Source organism: Numida meleagris, chromosome Z (assembly GCF_002078875.1).
Source record: "Numida meleagris isolate 19003 breed g44 Domestic line chromosome Z, NumMel1.0, whole genome shotgun sequence".
NCBI lineage: Eukaryota > Metazoa > Chordata > Aves > Galliformes > Numididae > Numida > Numida meleagris.
The window spans coordinates 54,054,132-54,080,110 of record NC_034438.1 but is presented as its reverse complement, the minus strand read 5'-3'; the positions used below and the strand labels follow the sequence as shown (position 1 = coordinate 54,080,110).

General features: G+C 43.1%; 1 protein-coding gene across 3 annotated transcripts; it reads left to right on the top strand.

The window, feature by feature from the left end:
• On the top strand, positions 279-17,116 carry LPL (lipoprotein lipase). 3 transcript variants are annotated; one of them, XM_021380901.1, is made up of 12 exons: positions 279-582; positions 895-955; positions 2,325-2,398; positions 6,982-7,145; positions 7,277-7,456; positions 8,119-8,230; positions 9,899-10,132; positions 10,352-10,594; positions 11,658-11,778; positions 12,671-12,853; positions 13,975-14,079; positions 14,914-17,116. In XM_021380901.1, exons 1-12 carry the CDS (start codon positions 498-500, stop codon positions 14,957-14,959), a joined length of 1,608 nt encoding a protein of 535 aa, XP_021236576.1. In that variant the 5' UTR covers positions 279-497; the 3' UTR covers positions 14,960-17,116. The 3 variants fall into 3 exon arrangements, with proteins under 3 accessions (XP_021236576.1, XP_021236577.1, XP_021236578.1); XM_021380902.1 differs by lacking the exons at positions 895-955; positions 2,325-2,398 and having other exon boundaries at positions 281-582; positions 6,979-7,145; XM_021380903.1 differs by lacking the exons at positions 895-955; positions 2,325-2,398 and having other exon boundaries at positions 282-582.

Here is a 25,979-nt window from a genome sequence, read left to right as displayed (position 1 = left end):
GGCGCGCTGCGAGGCTCAGCGCAGCGGGACGCCGAGGGGCAAGGAGCGGGGGCAGCGCGCCCAGACCGAGAGCTCAGAGCCGGAGCTCGCAGCTCCCGCCTTGCCCGGTGCCGTGCGGGGGCGCGAGGGTCGCGGGGCCCCGCGGGAGCGGCCCGGCCCCCCAACCCCGGCCTGTGCCCGGGCCAGTGGTGGCCACGCCCCGTGGCGCGCGCCAATGGGTGTGGGGGCTTATTTGCATATTTGCATATTGGCGAGGACTTAAGGGGACGGGAGGGAGCAGCGCTGGCAGTAGGGCTCGTTTGCCTGCGGAGTTGTGGGGGGTGTTGCTGTGGGATTCTCCCGGAGCGACTCGGTTCAACTTCGTGGTTTTTTTTTTTTTTTCGCTTGTTTTTGCTTTACAGTCGTGTTTTTTAAAACTTAGGTTTTTTTTTTTTTTTTTTTTTTTTTTTTTAAACACCCCCCACACACACTGAAACTTTTCGGCCGCGGCACAGCGCATGGAGCGAGGACGCGGGATGGGGAGGACGGTGCTGCTGGCTGCGCTCTGCCTCTGCCTGCGCGGGGCCGTCGGCTCGGATCCCGGTGAGTGCCGGCCCGGCGCGGGGATGGGGCGCGGCGCGGGGCGGGGGCGGGTGGGTCTCAGCAGAGCCGGAGCGTGCGCGGGGCGGGGCGGAGAGCGGCCGGGGCATGCGGGGTTCTGTCTCTTCGTTGGCTGTTCTGGGGCACGGGTGGGACGGGGTTCCCCGGGGGGAGGGGGGGGGGGGTGCAGCCCCCGGTCCCGCTGGTTCGTGGGGTGGGCTTGGAGAGGGAACGAGGGGTTCGCATCCCGCTAGGGAAGTCCTGGAGCGGCTTCGCGGTTCGGGCGTTTGGGATCTGCTTGTTTTTTTTCCCCAGGAGCGGGGCGGCTTCTAAGAGTTCCTTGCTGGAGGCAGGTGGGCGCAGCCGTAGCATCACGGTAGGGTCTCACAGCTCCGTGCAGCACTGGGGCCCTGTGTGGAGGCGGGCCCCCTGGCAGCCCCGCGTTGCGGCTTGCCAGGGCTCCCGGTCTGCGGTGTGTAGGACAAGGCTGAATGTCATCTGTGTCATAATAATGCATTTAGGTAGCAGTTAATGCCATTAATGTAACGAAATCCATTAGGAAAAAACGGAGGAGTAGATGCCTCCAATATCTATAGACACTCGCTTATAGTGTCTGCATTTTTGTGTAGGCACTCTGCAGGACAGAGAAGGTAGCACATGTGCATGTTGACTACTCAGTGTTTCCTCATACTCTCTTGGTTAATGCACAACATGATTGCAGCTTTAGCAAGCAATGAGACTAATTTTGTTACACTACAACTCTTCAAATTTATGTTAGTGATGCTGTGTCATGGTATTACTTTCTTAGAGATTGTGTGGGAGACACGTGTCCTTTAGAAGTCCACATACTTCAAATAAAAGTTCCCAAAGCTGCTGGATGAAGCTGAGGTGTAGTATAGAAGCTGTTGCTTTTTCACTGCAGATGCCTTTATTTCCTCAGTGTATGAGGAAACCCGAGGGAATTGCTCACAAGAAGGAGGATGGGGTGCTAGGGCACAGCAAAAGGAATGTATTCTCATTTTGAATCCAGTCTTGTGCATTCAGAGCCAATCAAAAGCAGTTTTCATCACAGTACCCAAGTTTTATACACTAAAATAACTCTTCCCAGAGTAGGCTTTCATCCCCCTAGGAACTGATTTGCCATAGACTTAATGATTGCATTATTTCTCCATAGGAACAAATTATATGAAAACAGCTTGTGTGGTTGTCCTAAAATTTTCTAAGCCTTGTGCCTGACACTATTTCTTTGACACCATGGTAAAAAGATGTTTAGGAGCCATGGAAAATACATGATCCAGCCCTCCAGGAATCCAGAGTATTTAATAAACAACACAGAAAAAGATATTGTAGGTGGAGATAACATTGGTGTTCCAGGAAAAGATAACACATTGCTTAGAATACGTGCTGATCTCTATTTTTACCAGTGTAAATCAGGAGGCAGGTTTTAATGCTGCTGTGCAGTGTGAGTTGTTGGCTTTTGCTATGGCCATGTTTGGGGAAGAGCTGCCAGGGCAGCTGTGGTGTGTCCTCTGCAGAAGCAATGCCCTTCTGAGAGGGCTCACGGCTTGAGGCTCTTGTGCATCACCACGTGCTGTGGGGTAGCATGAGCACTGGAACTCCTAAGGAAGTTTGCTGGAACCTCATCATGCAGGAAGCACTTGCATGCTGTGGCTTTCTCATGCATTCTATCATATTACTGTACAGTCTGGCAGTGATTGTTTTTTATTGTCTTGGGCTAATTCCAGATATCCCAGAGGAGCTGATGGATGGCAGGAGCTCTGCTGCTGGATTGAGTTACAAGCCTCTCAGCTGCAGCTGAGTAAGCATCTATTTGTCAGGGAGCTCCTCAGTGAGCTGCAAGCACCCACGTGCGCAGTGCAGCAGCCACAGCATGCCCTCACCCTGCCAGCTGCAGGGCTGGGCCATTTGTGGCACCTGCTCTGTGCTGTCCAGAGGCGTTGCTTCTTCTTTGGGAAGTGAGGGGGGGGTCTTAACCTCAGGGCTCTGCCCTCTGAAAAGCTGGAACTTCTTTCACAGCAAGGTTAAACTATAACCTTACTGAAGGGAACGGTTTTGTCAGATTGCAACACGGTAGTCTGCTTTTAGTTTATAGTGCAGATCAAATGAAGCAATCATACTTCCTGTTGTATAGCCTCTTAATTGCAGCTGACCATCAGTTTGCCTCAGAGCTCATTTAGGAGTTCAGTGTAACTGGTGTTTTATCCTAATGCTGATTATCAGCAGGAGAATGAGTTACTCTGTTTAACTCCAACAGGTTATGTAAATGTTTAATGTTACATGCTGAAGTTTGCCTCTGTGTGTGTGGACTTGCATTTGCACAGGCTAGCAGTATAACTTCTGATGATCTTTGCACCTAGCTAATAGAGTTCCCATTTCCATGTACGTAATGCCAGGATATTTTTGTTTACCAAAGTTTCCCATTTAAGCCGTATTGGAGATGCAGTGATTCTTGCATATGCAGTATTATTGTATTTGGCATCCTGTGCCCGATGCTGGCTGTTTGAGTTTTTGATTCGTATTCCAGATGCTGTTATTTCTTCAAATTTCACTGTCTCCACCCATGGGACCTATGATGGTTTTCTTTGTTAAAAACAATTGCCAGGCAGCCGTTGGCTTCTCATGAAGGAAATTTGAGCTTGGATCTCTTGATTAGTGTGTAAACCTGTGTTTATACTGAGTCAGAATGTTTTAAGTCAGTGGGATGCTTTTGGAGTTGACTGAGGAGTCATGGACTGAATGGAGTTTGAGAAATTGCAAGACCAAGCCAGTGAAATGAGGTTTAAGCATAAAAATGAGATTACTGACTTCTAGCTACTAGCTGTTTATTTGCACTTCTGAGTTCTAAAATATCCTCTCTACCTTGATGTAGACAGTGGCTTTTTTAGAAGATGAAAACAGATTTTGTAAGTGAAAGTTTAAGAAAAGTATCGGGGTAGGTTAAAATGGATTTTGGCAGCATTGGCTGTAAGAAAAGCCAGCTCCACTCTGAAGCTGGTGGCTTGATTTGTAATTCTGCTCCCTTTCCAGTTCTCTGAAGAGCTAAATAACCCTTTCTGGGCACTGCTGTGGGCTTATGGTTAGTAAGGTGACCTAAAAAGCTTTATTTCGTAATGTTTTTGCGACTGTGCACCTGGAAGTTCTTGCGACACAGCACTTGCCTTTTTACCCCTGCTGAACTAAGCCTGAGAAAGTGTGATTTCTAGCAAAAGCATAGATTTGTTTCATCTACTAATTTTAACCTCCAGCTCTGTTCCTCACTGATGCCTCATTTAAAAATAGAGTTGCAGTCTCATCCCAAAAATGATTTCAATATCTCAGTAAGGATACACATACATTTCTTCATCTAATTTCTACCATCTGCATTATGTAAAACTTAAATGCAAATTCAATTAAGTTCCTGTCCACCTGTCAGAAAAATGCTGAAGGCTCTCCATTTCTGGATTTTCCTTGGTTTAACTAAGTCACTTTGAAACATGTCATTAACTAACCTGTGGTACGTGTGCACTGACTGCCTCTGCAGTCTTTGGCTTTGTGTAAGACTGGAGGAATGAGACCCACTGTCACAGTGTTTGACCAACTCAGATAGGATGTGATTCAAGAGACTTCTTTTTCTTGTTGATTAAAAGCAAGGTCTGTGACAAAAGTCCATGTATGACAAAGTTAGGTTCTTGGTCTTTTTTTTAATATGGGTGAGACACTTTGAGGTACAAAAATTGAAATGGCAAATGCTTGCTTTCTGGAGTAATCTGCTTTGTAGCCATGATTTTAAATTATTCTAGTATTCATTGAGGTCACTATGCAAAGTGAGTGTGTATCTGTTATTATGTAGATACCTCTGTACTGTATTTCTAAAGGTTAATACACGACAGGTGGGAAGTGAGGTAGTACTGCAATGTGTGCAGCATGGAATGAGGAACAGAATGATCTTGTTCTGTCACCCAAGCAGAATTTGCTATACCAAACTTGGGCAGCTCTTGAGGATGGCTTGTGATTAGTGTGTCATTGAGAAGTCAGTAACAAACCCAACAACACACGCTTCCCTCATCCAGATGATATCTTGCTGCTGCGATTTGAACATGTGTGAATGTTGCATGCCATTGTTTCTTCTGAGCAGAAAGGATGCTGCAGTAATTTCTGACTTTCTAATTCCTCACACAGCATAGCAAGATGAGGTACACGTTGCGTTGCAAATTTTTTTCATGAAAGCTTATTTCTAGAAGAGATGCATTCTGAACTTAAGTGCAAATTCTGGCATATGTTTGTAATTGAGAACACAGTGCACAATGGGATTTGGATTTAATTTAGATTTTGGTTGATTATCAGATATGTTTAATTCAGAAAGGAAATGATTTCTAAATATGAAGGGAAGCACTATTAACTAGAGAGCAGGTGGACTATTATTGTTTGTCTTCCTGTGTGGAACAGGAATACACATAATTGAAAGTCCTTTCCTCGTTGCCTTAGATTTGAAAGCTGTTCCTGGTCTTTCAAGGTTTTAATGATTTGCTGCTGAGTGAAAAGTTAGAGCTGGTATTTAACCAATTAGCCTTTGCACCTTTTTTCTTTTTTTATGATCTATTTGTTTTCAGTAAATGAAGTTTTGAGTCTGTGAAAACACCTAGAAGTGGACAACTTCTGAGAAAACCAGCATTTAGCTTGGTAGATTGCTTGTTTTCAATAGGCAAAGTCTTATCTTCACCACTGCATGAATCATTCTGCAGATTTGGAGAAAGGTGTTTCTCCCAAGCCACATCCTTTCTTGAGGAGGAAGGGGGCCCACGGTGTAATTATCCAGGATTATCTGGCCAGACTAGCGCAGCCAAGGTCAAAAATAAAGCTGAGCTCTGCCTCTGTTCAGCAAGCAGCTCCTGCTAGCTTCTTTGTGCATGCTTTGCTTTCATCAGGTGAGCAGGAATGCAGGCAACATTAAGCAGTTGGTTGCAGGTGACCGCACTCCCTCCAAGGTTTGTACGAGTGTTTTCTGCCAGCCAGTGTGCTGTCTGTGCTCCTCGTGCAGGAGGGCTTGGTTAGACCTTGACGTCTGTGGCCCTCCAAAGACAGCAGGAACCTCACAGATTTCGTACAGCTACCCAAAGATTGAGTGAGGTCGGGGAGGAATCGACATGCCCGGCTGAGGTTTGAATGAGAAGACTAGAAACCAAATTTTAGAAACAATGGCCAGTTTCTCTGCACATTGAGGCACAACTTTGTGGAGATGTACAGATGCACCAGATTTAGAAAAACCTTTTCTTCAATGGGCAAAAGAAAGGCTTTGGAAATCTGTGTGCCTACCCTGGGGACCTTACCATATTCCTGGGTATTTCCTGATTGCTTTGGAATTGTTCATTAGTGTGTGTGTAGGAGTTTGAGAGCTTTGTGGTCACAATGCCAGGAGACAACCCTGAGCAGGATGGAGCTGGCCTGAGTTCAGCTGCACTTGGAAAACAGGCCATCAATATTTGCTAAAAGCAAGTTGCCGAAGTTTGGCCTGGTTTCAGGAAAGCATTGGGTTTTAAGCCCACAGTTAATGACAGGGTCAGCTGGCTATAGAAGTGCGTAAGTGTTGAATCAGACCTACAATTTACCTTTCCTCCCAGACAAAGGAAGAAGCCAGCGTGAAGCTTAAAGTCACTTTTCTGCCTTGACAGGAACAAAAGGATAACTTATGTTTTGGTTCTGGAAGCTGGAGGAAGTTCTGAGATGTGATCCTTTGAGACCACCACATGTTTTCTTACTACCAGTACATGATTTCTTTTTTCCTCCCTCCAAATGGATTCAAAATAGCTTCAGGCAGAGGAAGACTTCTTTTTTTTTCCCTCAAGCGTTGTTTATCGGATGATCTTAAAAAAGTAAAAAAAAATAATAAAAAATACTACCTCCAAAATGCATGCTTCTGCATTCTTAGTTTAGTTTCCTTAGTGTATTTGATGCCTACTGTTTTTCCTTTGTTGATAAAATAGCTGCGTTTTATAAGATTTGGACTTTACAGATCGTATTTTTAGTGGGCTGTGACTACTGTGTCCTTAAAGAAGCCTTGATAAACAAGTGATGTTTGTGATGAAGTTATGTGGAAGATGCACCATCAAAACATATGATAGTATGGTGGGAACTTGCTGCTTTCCTGCATGTACTGTGACTCCTGAAAGGAATTTATGCCTATTGGACAGCTGGCTGGATTCTCACTGCTTTAGCAGCGGTTTTGGAGAACGAGCAGTTTTCACCCCTCGGTTTTCCTTCTACATGGCCACTGAGGGGAATGAAAACAGCATGTTCCATTTCTTGGCTCTTTGCTAATCTCTCTCCACATCATAGTCTGTGACTTCTGTTTGTCCTAATACTTCTAAACCACTACTCTGTATTTATTATGATCTTGCCTAGCAGAAGCTGAGATGAATTTTGAGGGAATCGAGAGCAAGTTTTCCTTAAGAACACCTGCAGAGCCTGATGAAGATGTCTGCTACCTGGTTCCTGGGCAGGTAGACAGCTTGGCACAGTGCAACTTCAACCATACTAGTAAAACCTTTGTGGTGATCCATGGGTGGACGGTAAGAAGAAAAGGGAGGCATGTCCCTTTTGATTGCACTCTGAAGACTCTGTTAGATGCTTTGGTGTCTTTATGCCACATGTAATATCAAGGTCTCCCTTTTTTGTCTTTTAAACCACCACAACATAATAGGTGACAGGAATGTATGAAAGCTGGGTCCCAAAGCTGGTGGATGCTCTGTACAAGAGGGAACCTGATTCAAATGTCATTGTTGTGGACTGGCTGGTTCGAGCTCAGCAGCACTACCCAGTGTCTGCTGCATACACAAAGCTGGTGGGAAAGGATGTTGCTATGTTTATTGACTGGATGGAGGTAAGACATGTAGTCATGTGTAATCTTCTAGGGGATACAACAGCAATAATGCAGCAGTTTTATCTTCATGCCATCGATGCAACAGACATTAAGAATTAATTGTCTCCTTTTGGGTAGCCAGAGTTATGCTGTGGCAGACACTGTTCCTGCTGGGCTGGTAAAATCCCTGCTTTATTCTAAAGGCTATCCCTTAGACAAGGAGGCCTTTTATATTACAGCCCAGGGATTTATTCACCTTGCGGTCCATGGAGTCCTGTGGGTCCACAGAAGATTTCTGAAGGCTCTGTGAGAGGCAGATATGAAAGACAGGTTCCTATATATTATATAGCAGCCACCACTTAGCAAACAGTTAGAAATATGCCTTGCCTTTGGGAAGTATTAAGGTGATCCAAAAACTGAGGGGAAAAGATGGCTGAAAACACTGTCTATAATACACAGCCATATATGTGTTCTGTCTATAATTCTGCATTTTTCTCTATTTAAATTTGACAGTAAACTCAAACAAGCTTATATAAAGCAAAATTATGTCAACTATATTTAATGTTTTTTCTGTTATTTGTGGCCCAGAGAGAGAACAATCCTAATTTTTATAAAATATTTTCCTTTGTCATCTGATGCTGTCCTGTTTGACATCAGATTTTAAACAAAGCTCTCCTCTGCAGGAGAAATTCAATTACCCTCTCAACAGTGTCCACTTGCTGGGGTACAGTCTGGGTGCTCATGCTGCTGGGATTGCTGGGAGTCTAACCAAGAAGAAGGTGAACAGAATTACTGGTAAGAAAACCTGTGGTGGCAGAGTGGAGAGTCTTCTCTTCATACTGAAATATTATTTTTCTCTGAAAAATTACCAGAATAACTGTTGCTTGTTGGTTGTACTTAGGTTATATGTTTATTCCAAATTGAATCAGTCTGATATTTATGTAGTAGAGCTGGAAAAGGTTCATAAAAGATGAGCATAGGGTAGTGAGTGAGAAGCCTTGCTCTGCTTCTGTGCAAGAAATGAGTAGGTAGATGGATTTATCAGCCATGAAAAAATTAGCTTGGGGGAATGCGATTGCAGCTTGCCAAATGCATGTTCTGAAGAAGATCTCTCTCTTGCAGCAGAACTTCAGGTAGTTGTCTTCATCCAGATGGTCATCCCTTGCAGGTGGTGGGATTCTTTTCAGTTAGAGCAATTTCATTAATTTTGGAGGCTGAACAGTGTACTAGATAAGGTACTGTTCTGTAGCATGACCATTTAGTTTACAGCCCAGCATCTGGATAGCTGAGCCCTTCATTGCCCCGCACTAATCTCCAGTGAGAAACGTAGTGCCAACATCAACAAGTGAGGCTAAGAAAATCACTTATCTGGTTTCTTCATTGCCGAGATAGCTTCAGAGCCACATTCAGTCCGGAGCCCAGCTCCCTTCTTCCTAGCTTCAAGGGCCTTTTCAGTGAAACCCACTGTGATCTCAGATCCATGGGCATGCTGCAGGGTGGCCTAGGCAGCAGTAGCTTCAGGAAGGGCTGATTCCTGAGAAGCAGCAGGTTACATCAGGTGGCCAGAACATTAATTCCTCTACCCTTCCTACCTCTCAGTTGTCTGTTTTGTTGGTTTCACTGAGGCTGCCAAATCACTCAAACACCAGTGGCCCTATGTTGTGCCCTCACTGCTGTCCCTTGGTGTCCAGGATGGACTTTTCCCTGGGAAACAGCACTCCCTTTAAGCACAGGAAGTGATGAGATATAATGATGAGATGGCCTCTCACAGCAGAGGGAGGCACCTCACAGTACGCTCAGCTGATCTGGATGGGCAGAGCTGGGTGCAGGAAATACATGTCTTGTGGGGACAGCTCTATCAGCCATCTCCTAAGTAGTTTGTCTGGATGCCAGAGATGGCACTGTAACAAAAGCTGTTTGTGCATGCCTTATGAATGGGAGTTCTTGGTCACTGGCAGAATGGATTTGGGTTGTCTTTGATGTCAAGCTGCAGCATTACTACATTATGAGGTTAGAATGTCACTCCCCTTAGGCGTGCGAACAGTGAAGCTCTTGTTTATGTTTCCCTGTTCTGCTAATAGAGAGCAGCAAGATGCTTTCTGTGCTTCATACACTTCAAATAGAAATTTAACAGTTCCTTTGTCTCTTGACAAGAGTAGAAAACACTGAGGAAAATACTTATTAGCTTTTCACTTATCCACTGGAAACACTACAGCTGCGGTTATCTGTGCTTCTTTACATGTGTTTATATATACCTTATGTTGAAATAGTGACGGCATGTAGAGGTAGCATATTTGGTTCTCCTGCCTACACGGATGTTACTTAAATGACCCCTCTGTCATGTCTTCAGTGATGCCCTATGAGTAGTCCAGTACAATGTGGTACCTGAGTTTGACATTTTCTGTCATTGCCAGTGTATTGGCAGATGGTCATCTCGTTTATTCTTTGTGGTTTGCCATAAAGGTCTGGATCCTGCTGGTCCCACCTTTGAGTATGCTGATGCCCCTATCCGCCTCTCCCCGGATGATGCTGACTTTGTGGATGTTCTGCACACCTACACTCGAGGCTCTCCAGATCGCAGCATTGGGATTCAGAAGCCTGTTGGACACATTGATATCTACCCTAATGGTGGAGGTTTCCAGCCAGGCTGCAACTTGGGAGAAGCTCTCCGCCTGATTGCTGAAAAAGGCTTTTCAGGTGAGGCTGCTCTGAAACAAACAGTGTAACATCTGAAGGGAGATCTGCATCCATATCTCTGCTTTGGATGACTGAGGTTTGCTCCTTTATGTGCTTTCAAAACTCTTGGTATATAGCTAAGCTAGGGCCTAGTGTTTCTTGCTTGTTTGTGTCACTGCTTAGGGTTTTGCATAATAGTGTGTGTATACATATTCTTTATATAAATATATTTTTTTGAAGATGTGGATCAGCTGGTGAAGTGCTCTCATGAGCGATCCATCCATCTCTTCATTGACTCGCTCCTCTACGAAGAGAAGCCCAGCATGGCCTACCGCTGCAACACAAAGGAGGCCTTTGAGAAGGGCCTCTGCCTAAGTTGCCGGAAGAACCGTTGCAACAACTTGGGTTATAAGGTCAACAGAGTGAGAACAAAGAGAAACACCAAAATGTACTTGAAGACCCGTGCTCAGATGCCCTACAAAGGTAGGTTCTTCTGGCTTACTGGTGAACACTGCTGGTGCTTTTGTTCAGCTGTGAATCAGGGTGGGGTAAAGAATCATTAAGGCTGGTGAGGACCACTAAGATCATGAAGTCCAACCGTCACCCTATAACCACCATGGCTACCAAACCATGCAGCAAGTGATAGTATTGTGGCATGGATGCCTGCAGTGAGCAGGGGTCAAGCTTGCCTGCATTTAGCTTACCTCCAAGCCAAAGTGCAGGATCAGAAAATCAGTGCCGTTTTATTCAAGGTGTGGTGGTGGAGTTGCAATACAACATGGAGGGTGTTCTGAAACCAACTTCTAAGTGACGAAATGAAAGGAAGGTTTTCTCTACACCCCAGACAATGACTCAGTTTGAAACAAGTGAATCTTCTGAATTTTCTCAGTATTTTTTCATCCAGTTGAATTTTTCCTGCTACTGGGAAAATAATCAGAAGAGCTCAGCTTGATGAGTAACTTACTTAAAGATGTGCAGACATCAGACTTGTTAGGATCTCATGCTGCTTTTGCCAGAGGAACACCACCCCCATGTTAAAATCTCACAGCAGTTCTTGACTTCCATTGCCACAGTGGTAGGCCTGCAATGGACATTGCAGAAAGAACTGGATGGCTTTCAGCTAGAGAAATAACTGCAAGTTGGAGTTTATATTTTTTATTTTCTCTCTACCTTTGACTGTGCTGTGTGGTATGTTCATTGCTGCATGCATTGTGTGATGGAGCAGCAATCACAAGGCACATTCCTGCTGTTTTAGAACAGCTGCACGAACAGTGTTTTGTTGGCCTTTGAGTCTTAATCTGTGGTGTCAGAAGGCTGAATTCTCTTCACCAAAACTCCTGTATAATAGGGAGGGCATAGCTCTTTCGCTTCATTTCAAGGGTTGCAAATTTTGTGCACTGTCCTGGATATCCACAGAGCTTTGTTTAATGATACTTATGTATACCATCTTAGGATCTCTGCCGGGCTTTTTGTGTATTTGTCACTTGCAGCCTCTTTGGAGCTTGAGCGTTTTTTCACAATGGCCTCTTTTGTATTGTTCTTCCAGTCTTCCATTATCAGGTCAAGATCCATTTCTTTGGAAAGACAAATGTGACCAAGGTAGACCAGCCGTTCCTGATCTCTTTGTATGGCACTCTAGACGAGAGTGAGAACATTGCTTTCACGCTGTGAGTAGCTACAGAAGACAGCTATGCACTGCATAGTCTAACCTAAATCAGTTAGAAGCCCTGCTGAAGTATTTGGGGTTCTAGCTCCAGCTACAGAAACCCATTTGACAGGGTCCCAGAATCTGTTCTTGTCATTGATTGAGCGGATGCATCATTCATCCATTGCAAAAGCTAAGGATCTAAGCTCTGTAGGAGCCATTCCATATGAGAGATCTGAAACATGGAAATGAGAAAGTCTGAGCAGTAGATCAGACTAATAAGAATTTTTGTAGCGTGGATTTTTTGTTTCCCATCTCCCTTTCTGAAACTTTGTAATGTTCCAACTGTGTTAAAGCTCCTTCCAAACTAGACTGTGACCTGGAGTTAGTTAGATGGCTTCAGGGTGGAAGCTGAAGGAGACGTGTTTCCAGAGCTCTGCGAAGAAGCATAAATCAGGGCTTACACACCCCCCCCATGTGGGCAGGAAGGGAATGGGACTGGGAAGTACCGAGGTGTGTCGTCTTGGCAAGAAAATGCTTTACCAAAACTGTTCCTGGCTGGTGGTTGTCTAACAATACCCTGAGAAACACCAGCAGTGGGGAAGATACCTCTTGCATAGTTGTCTGTCCCAGGATTTTTTCTAGCTTCCAGTAGAAAGTTATCCTAGTGTTTCTGCAAAATCATCAGGTGTCTTCATCTTGTTCCATCCATTCAATTATGGAGGACGGTTTTCTTTCTCCCTTTCTGAAGTACAGGAAGTCATGGTTTCGTTTTCTCTTCAAGTTTTCTGTCCTATAGATTAGAAAGCTACTATCCTTCTAATCTTTCCATAGCTTACTTAAGACTACTGATTAGCCTTTCTGGCTCTTAAGCCTTTTCCAATAGCTTTTTTTTTTCCCCTGATCCCTTGCAGGCCTGAAGTCTCCTCCAACAAGACCTTCTCCTTCCTGATCTACACAGAAGTGGACATTGGTGACCTGCTTATGCTAAAGCTACAGTGGGAGAAAGATACTTTCTTCAGCTGGTCAGACTGGTGGACTCCATTTACATTCACCATCCAGAGAGTCAGAGTGAAGTCAGGCGAAACTCAGAAAAAGTAATTTGCTTTGATTACCTTGAGTTGTACTTGGTAGTGTTTCCTTATTCCTGGTATCTCACAGGGTGGGACGAAACATGGAAAGCAGTTACAAATGAGTGCAGCACTGATAGTCAAGACTCATACAGCACCAAACCTGCATTTATTTCAGCCAGATTCAGCTGTTTGCTTCCACTGGGATCTGCAATCTGTAATTTCACTCCCACAGAATTCATTTGCATCCCACTGCTCGCTTGCCTCCGATTGCTTACAATATGCAGAAGAGGATCTCCATGAGCGAGCAGCTCTGATCGTCTTTGCAGTTCCTCTCCTCCTTTCATTTGCTGGATATTTGTACAGGTTTTCTTTCAAAGGTGGAGATTTTGGAGAGGTTTCTAAAAAGTGCATTTGCACAGGAAATAATAAGCTGGGTTTTCTTGGGAGTTGGGGCTAGCTGAGTGGGGAGGTGGGAGCTGAAACACATAAATATGCAGGATGTTTCTAATACATGAATGCTAAAACAGCACTTAGTTGAATCAGTACTGCTTTCACCTGAATCTTTTCATTAGATGTGATATCTGTTAGCAAGAAATGTCTCTGAAACAGAGAATATGCATATTGTGTGTAGTGTTGTGAAGAGTATGTCACTCCTTTAAATAAACAAGGCAGTCCCTTTATCAAAAAGCAGTTATCGGAGTCAAACAAATATACTGGTTGGGAAAGTACTGATAAATAGAAAAGCAACCACTTAGGTTTGCTGGAATTGGCAACTTACTCTGTGTGCAAACATTCAAAGGAGCAAGGCTTTCTTCCGAGGTCATTAACCTGGAGAAGAAGTCATACAACTGTAGTAAATAAAGATCCAAATGGTTGTGGTAGAGCCTCTGGTCTCCTAGCCAAAAGACTTTTATGCGAAAGACTAATAAAACTTAGGCTACAGTTTGAGGTCTGTGTCTAATGTGTTTCCCCAGTTTTTCTTGCATAGGGATTCTTAGAGAATTCTTTTCTAATTATTGTCTGCCAGTGATTCCCACAGGCTGGTAAAGTAGTAGTACCCACACGGTAGCGTGAATGCTGCTTCTTGGTGTATTGTTTCTACAATTAAAATAACATGATCTGAATGTCCAATATTTATTTCATAGGGTGGTATTCTGCTCTCGAGATGGCAGCTCACGTCTTGGTAAAGGAGAAGAGGCAGCAATATTTGTGAAGTGCCTGGAGCAGCCTGTCAACAGGAAGAGGGGAGGGTAAGAGTGAGCATTATTGTCTTAAGGCTGTGGGAGGATCTCATACAACTTTCAAGATTTGGCTGATTTCTGCACTTATCTGAAATATTCAGAAGCATCACAACTCAGTCTAACGTGAGACAGCTTTGGGCAGCTTAAAGCCCTCAAATGTGATTCTCTGCTGACTGTCTCCTTGTGTGGCTGTTAGCACATCTGCAAAGCAAGTACAAGTCACTATCTCTCACACTGTCACAGCAGCCAAAGGGGATTTACAAACCAAGGACTAAGACCAAGTACTGAGATAGGAAAACTTTCCTCTGTATCTGAAAATGTATTGAGATTCACCCCTAACACATTTCCAGGCACCTACACTGAGTCAGTACTGAGCCCTTTCATCTCATCAGCCAGTTGCAGATTGGGAGGCTGGTACAAAAGCAGAGCAGGCACATGCAAGTGCGTTCTTCTTTTTTGATTAGTAACTCTTCTGACCTAGAGTAAACTTTCAGATGTGAAGCCAATTTTATTTGGACTTTAACCACTAAAGTTTGAACTGAAGAAGTGATTATATTTATTTTAGTGCAGTTGCTGTGAGTGAAAGGTCTCATGGGGACACTTGTAGACTGAGATCTGAAGTATGTGTGCAGATCTTCGCTCCAGGGCAATGACCTGGTGAGCCCTTGAGAGGGGTGTGTCTTTGTCACACACTTGTAAAATCCTGCAGTGGCTAAGGAAAGCCTAAACACACAACTCTCCTTCTAAGTAGTAGTTTTAAAACCTAAGTCTCAATAAGACAAATGGAACAAGCACCTCATGTCCTCCTCTTTAACGTATCTGTATTTTTTTTTTAATTCCCAGTGCCAAGAAAGCCTCTAAAGAAAATTCTGCACATGAATCTGCTTAAAAAGTGGCAAGAATGAAGAATTTCCACACTGGGGAGGAGGAGAGTCTGTTCATCCCTGTGAACTGAATGTTCAGAACCAAATATATAGAAATATTTATCTGCCGCTGGCTTTTTTGCCTGCTATTCCTAGCTATTTTAGGAGGCTTCTTGTAAGGAAGTCTCAGCATACAAAGTTACTAACCATGAAGTTACATTATCCAAATAGTTAAAAACAAAGAAACCCCTGCACCAAATTGCCAAAGGCTTGAGTGTTAGGAAGGAGTAAGTAATTTTGCTTAATCATGGTGCCTTGTGGCAGTTTCTTGTTGTCAGTTCATCTTTAGCAGTTTTGTAGTATTTATTGAAAAGATGCAAAGCTCTGTACCTGATCTCTTTTTAGTGTTTTTTTCCAATTTGTATTTTTTAAGACGTCTTCTGGAACTGCACAGATGGCTCTTTTTTTTTTTTTTGGTTCTCCTCGCCTTCCTAACTGAATTTTCAGACAGTTCAGTGGCTAGAGTTCGTTGTCTTCAAGTGTGTGTTTAGCAAATGAGTAGGTTTCTCATGGAAAAAATACCCTTGTGTGTAAAGCTATAACTGAGAGATGTCTGGGTCTGGTTCAAGGTGGGGATGAGTCTTCTAGGTTGTAGGTATGAATGTGCTTTACTGGGGGTAGATGCCAATGCTTATTAGCAATAGTTATAATCTGTTAAACTGTGTACTCCCATGCAACTTATCTTGGAATAAATAGCAGTAGGAGAAGACGGCAATACCAGTGTCCTATGCAGACATCCAACTTTTCATCCATGCTTTCTTCCCTCAAGAGTGGTGTCGTCTAACTTCCACCACTGAGTAAGAAACAGCAATGGAATTAAGCTACAAAAAACTGAAGAGAATGGATTTATTTTTTTTACCACTTACTTGCATCCAGGATGCCAAAACTAAGAGCTTCAGTGCTGTTTAAAACTGAATGCCCATCACTCGGCTGAGTGGCAGCTGTATCCAGTCTTTGGTGCAACTAAAACCAGTTGCCAGGTGACAAATACACTCCTGCTTCCGCGTGCTGGAATTGTGACTTCCAGTGACCAGCCTTTTTTGCTTAGATGTGATACAGTGGTAAATACTAGGAGTTCCTTGGATTTCTGATCTGAGGTGGAATTCAGCAGGGAGCAGGAGCTGTGACATTTATGGAGCTTGATTTTTGTGATGCACAAAAACGAATGCTCTGAAAAACACTTGAATTTGACATGCTATGAGTTGCCAAAAATAGATATATTGAAAGCTTTTTGCTTTTCCTTTCTTAAAGTTATGCATAATTTTTCTTATGCTTGGAAAAAAAGTCAATAGCCTTTAGCTTTCTAGACGGTAAACAAAATACTGGGGAGGCAGAAGGGTTTGAAAGTAGGCATTTGGAGAAGTGTATTGTGAGCTATTGGTGCTGGTTTTCAGTCTTTTCCCACATGTGCAAGACAAAATGTGGAGGTGGTGACCCTCCAAGATCATCCTATCTTTGAAGCAAACCCGAGAGAAATACATGTATGTGCACAGTTTTTTTTTTTCCTAGCCATGGCTGCTAGTATATATGGGGATAAAAGTTTTAAACAGTGCAATACGTTGGAATATTAATAACTGCAAAATTGCTTACATTTGATTTCCTCATACGGCAGAGATAGGATGAGTCAGGGTGGGGCTGAGTATTGAGCCACTGCTTTTGTGAACTCTAAAAATAAATATAATGATATATTCCCTATAGACTTCACATTTTGTTGCAGTTTTCTCTTAAGAGTGAAAGTTCTCTGGAAATAAAATGTGTGTAAACAGGTGTGCTTTTAATACAGGATCTAATACAAACACATATGGAACTTGGATACAAAATAATGAAGGTTCTTTTACATGGGGACACGTGATTTAGCCTTGAATGTTATTTATTAGTTGTAAATACCATATTTATGTGTTTAAAGGTAGTTTGTATATATTGCTAAAGTTGCCGAGTCTTTGCATTTATACAGTTGTGTGGTATTCATCCTGTATATAGCTTTCAGAGAGATTTTTATCAACAAACCATTTACACTGCATTATTTCCGGTGTGGTTAAAAAGTTTCTTAAAAAAGAAAGCTCCTCAGTTTTGTACAGAATGGAGACCTGTGGTTTTAATAAAACTCTCAAATTGATGCCAAACTCACTGGTTTCATTTTGATGGAACAGTCTACTGTATGTTGTATGTGAAGTGCACAGCCTTTTACTGGGATTCTGAGATAAGGAGATGGGGATAAATCTTTTTTTTAATACAAGTTGAGACCTTTTTTGCATTTTTATATTCACATTTCCCAAGAGGTAATGTCACAAGTAAAGATACTGAAGAATCTCCATATGCCTGTGGGTATTGCTCACAAGTGACACAGTGAGGCAGCTGGAGTTTGAGGTTTCCAAGTTTCATGCCATTTGAAAGCAGCCCTTGTTTGTTTGTTTGTTTATTTATTTATTTTTGTGTGGAGGCAAGTAGCGGAACTATGCTGCTGCACTTCCCTGTACCAGAATAGAAATGTTCTGTGCTCTTCATGCTTCTGCCCCTGTGCATACAGGAAGCAGCGCTGATCCCTAATGCCACCACTTTCTGAAGGGGGTAACAGTGAAAAGTCATTTCGGCACACACTCGTGCCCAGCAAGCTCAGTACTAGTTGTCAGCCAGGGCAGTTTTACTTGTGTGGGCTCCAGCAACCACAATTATCCTGTGATACAAAGTGAGACTGTAGCAAGGCTCTTTGGAGGGAGCTGTAGAACTGTGGAGAGTCATAGCAACATGCATGTGTGGGACATTGTTAAGCGTAATTAGAGAAGCTCCAACTTCTTTTTGGACAGCTCATCACCAGGAGCAGAGTTTTGCTCCTAGTGCAAGCAGAGGATAAGTATGTCGTGGAAAAGGGATGGGTACAAAGGCAAAGGATGAATGAGAAAAGGAAAGTGGGAACACAAAACTACCCCGGGGAAATGAATGAGAAAGATAGGCAAGGGAAAAACTCAAACTGCAGCAGGGGAGTGAATGGAGGTGCTTTAAGGGTACTTGCTCTCATGTGACAGATGCTAGGTTAAGGGACTCTCTAAGACAGAACTGTATATAATATATATATATACACATACTGCTTCATTTGCAGTAATAACATTATGGTATTATTCTTTTAAAGTCACAGTAACATCACTAAACATGTTAATAGGTAAAGCAGAGAAATAGGTTTTTTGTGGAGGAGCAAGAACGCAGGAACTCCCTGGAAGCTTGCATCTGTCCTTGGCCCTGTAATTAGTATTCTGCTCTGTGATGCCCAGCTGCATCAGGGAAAGTGATGATTGTTGGGGTTATTGCAGCTAGTGCAGCCTTTGGAGGGGGTTATGTGGGACAGACAAGCACCATCTCTAACCAATGCATCTCACCAGTTTGTGCCATGAACAGGGAGAAAAAGCCATAGTAGGCTGGAAAGAAGCTGTGACCAAAAGATTTCAGCCAATGCACCTGCAAGGCAAGGAGATCCTGACTCAAGTACCTAAAGCCTAGAATTTACTCCTCCTTACTTAATTTTGAGGAGTTTTTCGAATCCAACAATGAAAGTGCTTTCTGTAGGTCTCCGTGCTCAGTTAGCAGTGCGGCAGAGAGCTGCTTTTTCTCCTGTGCTGAAGCACCACCCTCTTCAGAGGTGTTTGAAATGTGCACGTGCTCTCATGTCAGTGAGTACACAGTTTAAAAAATAGATTGCAGGGTGTAAGGCTTCCTGAATTGCAGCTTACCATCTTGTCATAGAATCATCACAGAATGGCTTGGGTTGATGGGGCCCTTAAAGCTCCCCTGGTCCTGATCCCCTGCTGCGGGCAGGGCTGCCCCCGCTGGATCAGGCAGCCCAGGGCCCATCCAACCCGGCCTTGAGCACCTCCAGGAATGGGGCACCCACAGCTTCTCTGGGCAGCTGTGCCAGGGCCTCACCACGCTCTGAGTAAAGAATCTCCTCCTGACATCTAACCTATATCTCCCCTCTTTTAGTTTAAAGCCATTCCTTCTTTTCCTGTCTCTATCAGAATGTGTAAAAAGTTGGTCTCCCTCCTGCTTATATAAGCTCTGTTTAGGTACTGGAACACTGTAGTAAGGTCTTCCTGGAGCCTTCTCCTTTCCAGGCTGAAAAAGCCCAGCTCCCTCAATCTTTCTTCACAGGAGAGGTGCTCCAGCCCTCTGAGCATCTTTGTGGCCTCCTCTGGGCCTGCTCCTCTTTCTGCTGGGGGCCCAGACCTGGACACAGCAATGCAGGTGGGGTCTCATGTGGGCAGAGCAGAGATTGACAATCCCCTTGCTATCCCTGCTGCTACCCCTCTGTTGATGCAGCGCAGGATACTGTTGGTCTTTTTGGCTGCAAACACATGCTGCTGGCTCATGCACAGCTTTTCATCCACCAGAACTCCTAAGTCCAAGAAGAATTCCTCTATAAAAGCTGCGAGAGCACTCAACTAATCCATCAGCAAGAGAGCTACTCCTTTTTCCACGTTAATATAATGCATGGTTGATCCTGGATTTCTATGAGCTTTGAAATCATGAAGACCCGTGTAAATGACCAACACCCATTTTTTATCCATCACAAACTGTAATGACTAGCAATGGAACACACTTTTCTCCTTCCAGATAGTTGTGTGGCCGGTTTTTTTTTTTTCTGTGCTGTGAATGAAATGTCAGAAGCTTGCTGCTTTGGATGAGCAAGACATTGCAAATGTGTTGCCTCCCAAGCTGATCAGAAACAGGCATTGAAATTAAATTTTCAATAAAAGAGAAGAATTAAAGTAGCTGTAGCATTTTCCTTTTTGCTAGAAGTAAGGCAGCTATCAGTTCAGTGCTGTCCATATTCTGGACAAACACAGCAAAATCAAAATCTACATGTCCAAGGGGACCAATCAAACTGCCACCAAGTCATCATGCAGGAAGTAAATTACCAGTTTCTCTTGCTGTCCCTTTCCAGAAAAGTCTAATGGCCAGATGTCATAGCAGGTCTGGAAAGTCAGCAGTTCATGCATAAACAAATAAAGGGATTAGCATTCTCCAGTGAAGGAGAACAAGGAAATGAGAAGAGGAAGGGAAGGGAACCATTTGGCAGAACATCCCATGTAGATCTTGACTCAACAATGCTTTTACATCCGTATGTGGTGCTATCTCTGCTCAGCAATGCTCAGGATGCTTTCCTAAAACATTTCAAGCTAGCTCAGCCAGAACAATGCATCAACATCAGAAAAGCAGCTGCTAAACAGGGCCCACTTTGGGTGTAGCAGGTGTTAGCATGTGGGTGCTGTGTATGTCCAATGATGTAATCTCCCAGCCATTTATGTCAGATAAACACAGTGTTCATTGCAGGGCCTTCCCGTGGGAAGTAACCCGATATCGTTTGACTTGGTTCTTGCCAATGACCGTGGAGAGTTTCTGTTGTTGTTCATCACCCCACCGTGTCAAAGCACTTGGTGAACAGTGGCTGACAGGCCGTAGTTTGTCCTCAAAAGCGCCAGGAAGTGAGGACAAGTCTTCTGTTGCTCCACCTACCAGAGGCTTTTTTTACCCACAATTAGGTTTAAACCTAGAATATTCTAAGTAGTGAAACAAGGGCACTCCCAAACAGAGAGTACTGCCAGTGTCAGCCTTGCTTATTCATATGTAGAAGCACTTTCTGGAAATCAGGAACAGCAGGAACAGATTTCCATGCTAGAACAGGTTGAAAGAAGGCTAAGAATAGCCACACTTCTTTCAAAAGAAGCATTAGGAAAAAATATAAGGTTCAGAAGAAAGGTTCCCTTGTCACTGCTGCCAGATACTTGGGCTTTGGTGAAGCCCTTGCTTCCTTCCCAGAGCAAAGTGTGTTTTGGGGCTTCCTCCTGCGTCCTGGAGGGCTGCTGCCACATAAGGTTCCCTTAGTCCTTGGGATTAAACACCTCTCCCATGACCGATGGTGGATGTGAGGAGAGAGCTACCAGGTCTATGCTGACTCTGTCCTCACAGTGTGAGCCCTAATCCGAATCCCACTGAGGCAGAGAAAAGTCTTTTTTCTGACTCTGGGTGCTCTTGAGTGTGTATCTAACACCTGGCATGATACCCTGGTTTTAAAATGAAATAGCAGCTTGAATTTTCCTGCCTTTGCTCCTCTCAAGGTAGCTACCAAAATGTAGTGTCAGGCCGTGCTCTGTTCCTTTAATAGGATAAATACCAGCTCTGGTTGACTTGCCGCAAATATTCCCCGCATCTCTTGGTCAATATAGACTGGAAAATTTATGGGATACCTGAAGAAAACAGTGTAATTGCAGTGCTGCAAGTAGCACTCAATTGAAAAATAAATAAATAAATACATGAGAGGGAGAGAGAAAAACCTGGTATGTAATGCCCCACTTAACATCTAAGAGCTCTTGTGGAAGGGTATGAGAGACTTGGAACATCCCAAACAAAACCCACTGTTTTCCTTGACCTCCTTTGCTGGCAAGCTGGACGTTTGCATGAACAACAGAAACCTTCTCAGGGATGCTGTCATTTCACCCCAGCTCTCTGCTTTGTGTTCCCAGGTGTGGTCACAGTGATTTTTAAATTCCTCACTGGTGCCAAGCTGCAGGATAGCATGTAGTATAGCTAGAGCATGTGGTTTCCTGATCTGAACCTGCCAGGTGGCTTGTCTCAAGTCTAAATTTTGGAGCATGGTCTTACATGACAGTGTCCATTTTGAGAGTAATAATAGAAGGAAAAAAAACAAAAGAAAAACAAAAACAACAGGAAAAAAAGACCAAAAGTACCCAAGAAGAGGCAAGAGGGAAGGAATCTTTGGTGTTGCAGCAGGCTGTACTATACTGCACTGTACTGTTACATGGTGAAATCAACCATGCTAAAATTAATACAGCAAAGCTGTTTAGCATACCATACATTTTAAATACACATTCTCCTGACATGAAGAAAATAGAAGTGTGTGCCTGAGGTTAAGTACATGATTAGGTGCTTTACTCTGTTTTATTGTGTTAATGTCTATTAAAAAGATTTAGTCCATAAAAACAAATCCTAATGAAAAGTGATAATGATATATCAAAACCCGTAACAGAAAAATACCCAGATTATAGAACAAAGAGCAAGATATAAATAAAGGTTGAAAAGTAGAAGTACATATTCAGCTGGTTAGTTACTAAGGAAGAGGAATAAATTAAGAGGAAGAGGAAAAGTAAAGAAGAGTTCTGCCTTAGCAAATTATTCCACCCAGAACACTCACCCACATATTCTTGAATGTAATTGAGATATTATTTATATATGACTAATTTTTTTCCCCTTTTTAATGTATTTATAACCCAGACACAAAATTAAGCCAAAATTTCTTGTTTATCTTGGCAAAATTTTGCCCTTTGCTTAGAAAGGTTTTCAGTACAAGGGTAAAAAGTAGATTTTAATCTCTCTGATTTTATTTCTGAGGCCTTAATCAGGAGACACAGAGCAGACTTAGTGCAACAGAGACACTGCTTCCAGTGTCAGGCCTCTCTTCACTTGGGGATCACAGGACAGTGACACAGGAAGTCGCCTCTAAGCAAATATAAACACAATGGCTGATTCAAGACTTGGAAGGTGCTTTCTGGTTTTTCACCCTCTTTTCCTTTATAGAGCTCTGTTCATATGTCTAGCAGTAGTTCTTTGTTTTTCCTTCAATGTCAGTCAATTTAGAAACCCTTGTCAGAAATCAGGGAAATGCTAAGGAACATTCTTTTGACAGTAACTTCACTCCCTTAATCAAAGCATGTTGATTTAATTCAAGAGTGAAAAAACAATGGTATTTTTGTGGCTGGATGTTTTTTAATTAAATTTAAGCATCTAACTGCACTTAAAGTTGGTTGTCATTTTCCTACATTTTCAAAATTCATCATTTTGAATATGCATTGAGAGGCATCGAAGGAGGGTCAGTCCCTTCTGCGTATGACTTGTTTGGGGCACTTTTTCAGTGCTCCTATTTAAACAGGCCTCACTGAGGAACTTATGTTACTCAGATGTGGGATTTGCCATGATTATTTTGTTTTCAGCCATTCTCTGACTGAATTCCCATGCTGACACCTTGTTAGCTGGTAATATAATAGCACAACTCTATTTAAGACATTTCCTTGGGCAGCTTAAGGGTAGCAATAACTGCAGTTATGTTTTCTTCCAGACAAGGCACAACAAAGTTGCCAGAGAGTTCTGGAAAGTAGCAATAACATAACCAGAGAATAGAGTTCCTATTTCCTTACCACGCTTGCACATTTTTGTGTCGGTATGACCAAGTCTCTTTGACCTTCTCCCTAAACTTGCAGCAGGTAGGTGCTGAATCTTGTTCCCCATTTCTCCTTTCATTTCTCTTTTGATCAATTTTGCTGAATTCAGCAACCTGCCTTGATAGCAACACCCCTGTTCTCTCTGTATTGGCCTCTTAGGAGCCCTGTGAACTTGCCTACTAGTCTATGCAAGACTACCTACCTCCAGTCAGCTAGGAGATAAGCCTACATCAGCTAATTCTCTAGAAAGTCTCTGCAACACTCTTTTGCCTTCATCTCCTTACCTACCTTACTTAGATGTCCTTTACCTCCAGCTTCTGTCTTAAGCCAACACAGATGGGCAGAGGAAAACACTGTATTGAGATAATAAGATAGGTGTTTCCACTTTCTCCGTGAGTTGGCCACCTGACATAACAGAATAGAAGGACCTATCTGTGAAACTCTCTCTGTCAATTACACTATAAGTTCATTTAAAGAAGTAGCAGTATTCTCTTGTTTGGACTTACTGCATTTTTAGGACTATGCACTCCATATGCCATTGAGAATATCCTCTCTACTCCATGTCTTGTTTCTAAAGCACTAATTGTTGATGTACATGCAACGTTGTTAAGAAGGAACACATTTATTTCTATATGGTGTTGTATGCATGTTGCTAGGGGAATTAACTCTTACGTGCTTGGCTAGTGAAAATCCCAACACACATATATTTTTCATACTTGAGCTTGAGTATTGTGTTGAATATTTCTAGAAATAGGCTAAAGTATATTAAATCCTTGAAGACACACATTTTAATCATTGATTTAAGAAGCGCTATCTATACTTGACTGAAAGAAAGGCTGTTTACAAAGTAAAACCTGCACCAAGTTCATGTCTTCCCTAGCATTGTGCCAGACCAGGATTTGTAATATTATACAAAATGGCGATGAATGGAATTCAGTTGTTTATGGAAGAGATGCTTCAAGAGTTAGAAAAAGGATATGAGAAATATCCGTAAGTACATAAAAAACAGCCTGACTACCAGAGAAGAGGATTAACAGCCTGCTCCCTACAGGCCAAACTTGGTCTATGGTGCATTTGATCCTAACAAAACTTCAGTGAGTACGTCAAAGCAGTGAAGGACCATCACACCAAAGCAGGTAAGAGCCCTAACTCTCATCACATGGCAGATGTATTCCATGATCAAGTAACCTGCTTGACCTGTGGGAAAATCTAAATCACTGTTATTGGCACTCAAGATGTTGCAACTTTGGAAGAGGTGATACATAGCTCTCTGCCTTAAGGACAGTCATCTGCAATGTGACAGTAGCTGAACCAGAAAGGAGACAGTGGATGAGAAACATGGAGAATAGGGTGGATCCAGGACCAAGAGTAAAATAGTTCTTTTGGTTAAGGACTGCTACAGGAGATCATATCATAAAGCACTTTCTGTCAGAAAATATTTCTGTTGTCTTTATGAAAGTATGTTCATTGTGGACACTATTTAATTCTGCAGCATCTTCCCCCCCAAAAAAACCTTACCAATACCATGGGTATAATAAACAGAGATACAAAGTACTGTGAAGAGGAGTAGCCAGGAACACAGTTCCTTTGTACAAGCAGGATAGCAAGAAACATAGCTGTGTTCTTTCCTCTCACCTCTGCTGAGTTTGACAACAGAATAGAAACAAAAGTTACTCACAGGGTTTACAAAGCTGAGACACTATCCCATACCAGTGCTAAAGATCAGGGCCTACTAAGCCCTCCATCAGAAAAACAAGCAAACAGATGACATTGGTCAAGCCAGGAACAAAAGGTGTGGTACAGTGACCTGGAGAAGCATTCCATGAATGCAAAGACTGATGAAGTTGTCATTAGTTGCCTCAGCAAGAAGGAGAGGGAAGGGAAGGCCTGGGCAACACTTGGGTCTTGCATGTGAGATTGTTACAGATGTAATGTAGAAAATAGATGGTAACAGGAAAAAAGGAGCATTTGGGAGAAACTCTGAGAATAACTTTCCCCAAAGGACAGAAAGGTCCAGTATAGGCATCCCAAGCAGCTGAAAGCAGCAGGAACTGATGCTGAGAAGACTGGTCAGTGTTCAGGCCTCGGCCGTTGCTGTGCGAAGGGCAGGGTAATATAAGAAGGATCCAAGAATCCTTACAATACAACACTGAGACAAATAATTTCACAAATGGGGAGCATGAGTGAGTAAATACTGTATCACTCACTTGCAGTATTTATCAGTACCTTTCACATTTGTTGAAGTTAAAAACCAGTGAGGGAGAGAGAGAGAGGGGAGAAAAATAAGCTTTCCTAGTAACTCGATACTTTGAAGACTGAGTGCTGAAGATAAGCTAGTCAGAGCCATGCAGTACGAGGATACCAGCCACGCTCAGACTCCCACCCCATAAAATTGTGGTGGTTAGCTGGCTGGGTCCTTCTTACTCAGTCACATCTTGGTCTGATATCCTCAATTTCCCATGGCATCCTTTACTAGACACGTTGTCTTGGATTGTCAGTGGCCCCAGATCTTCCTCTTCTCTCTCTGGGAAGCATGAGAGCAAGCCTTTCTCCTTAATGGTGTAGGCAACACAACAGTAAGCTCAGGAATCTCATCCTTTCCTCTCTTTTATGTTCACAAATTACAGTTGACAAGCAGTATTTATGGGCTCAGATGTTTTTCAGCTTTGACTGAAAAATGCCTCAGAATAAAGATGGAGGTGAGAATGGCCTTTTACAGTACTACCAAGTATGCTCTGAGGGATGTGTGCATGAGGGCACT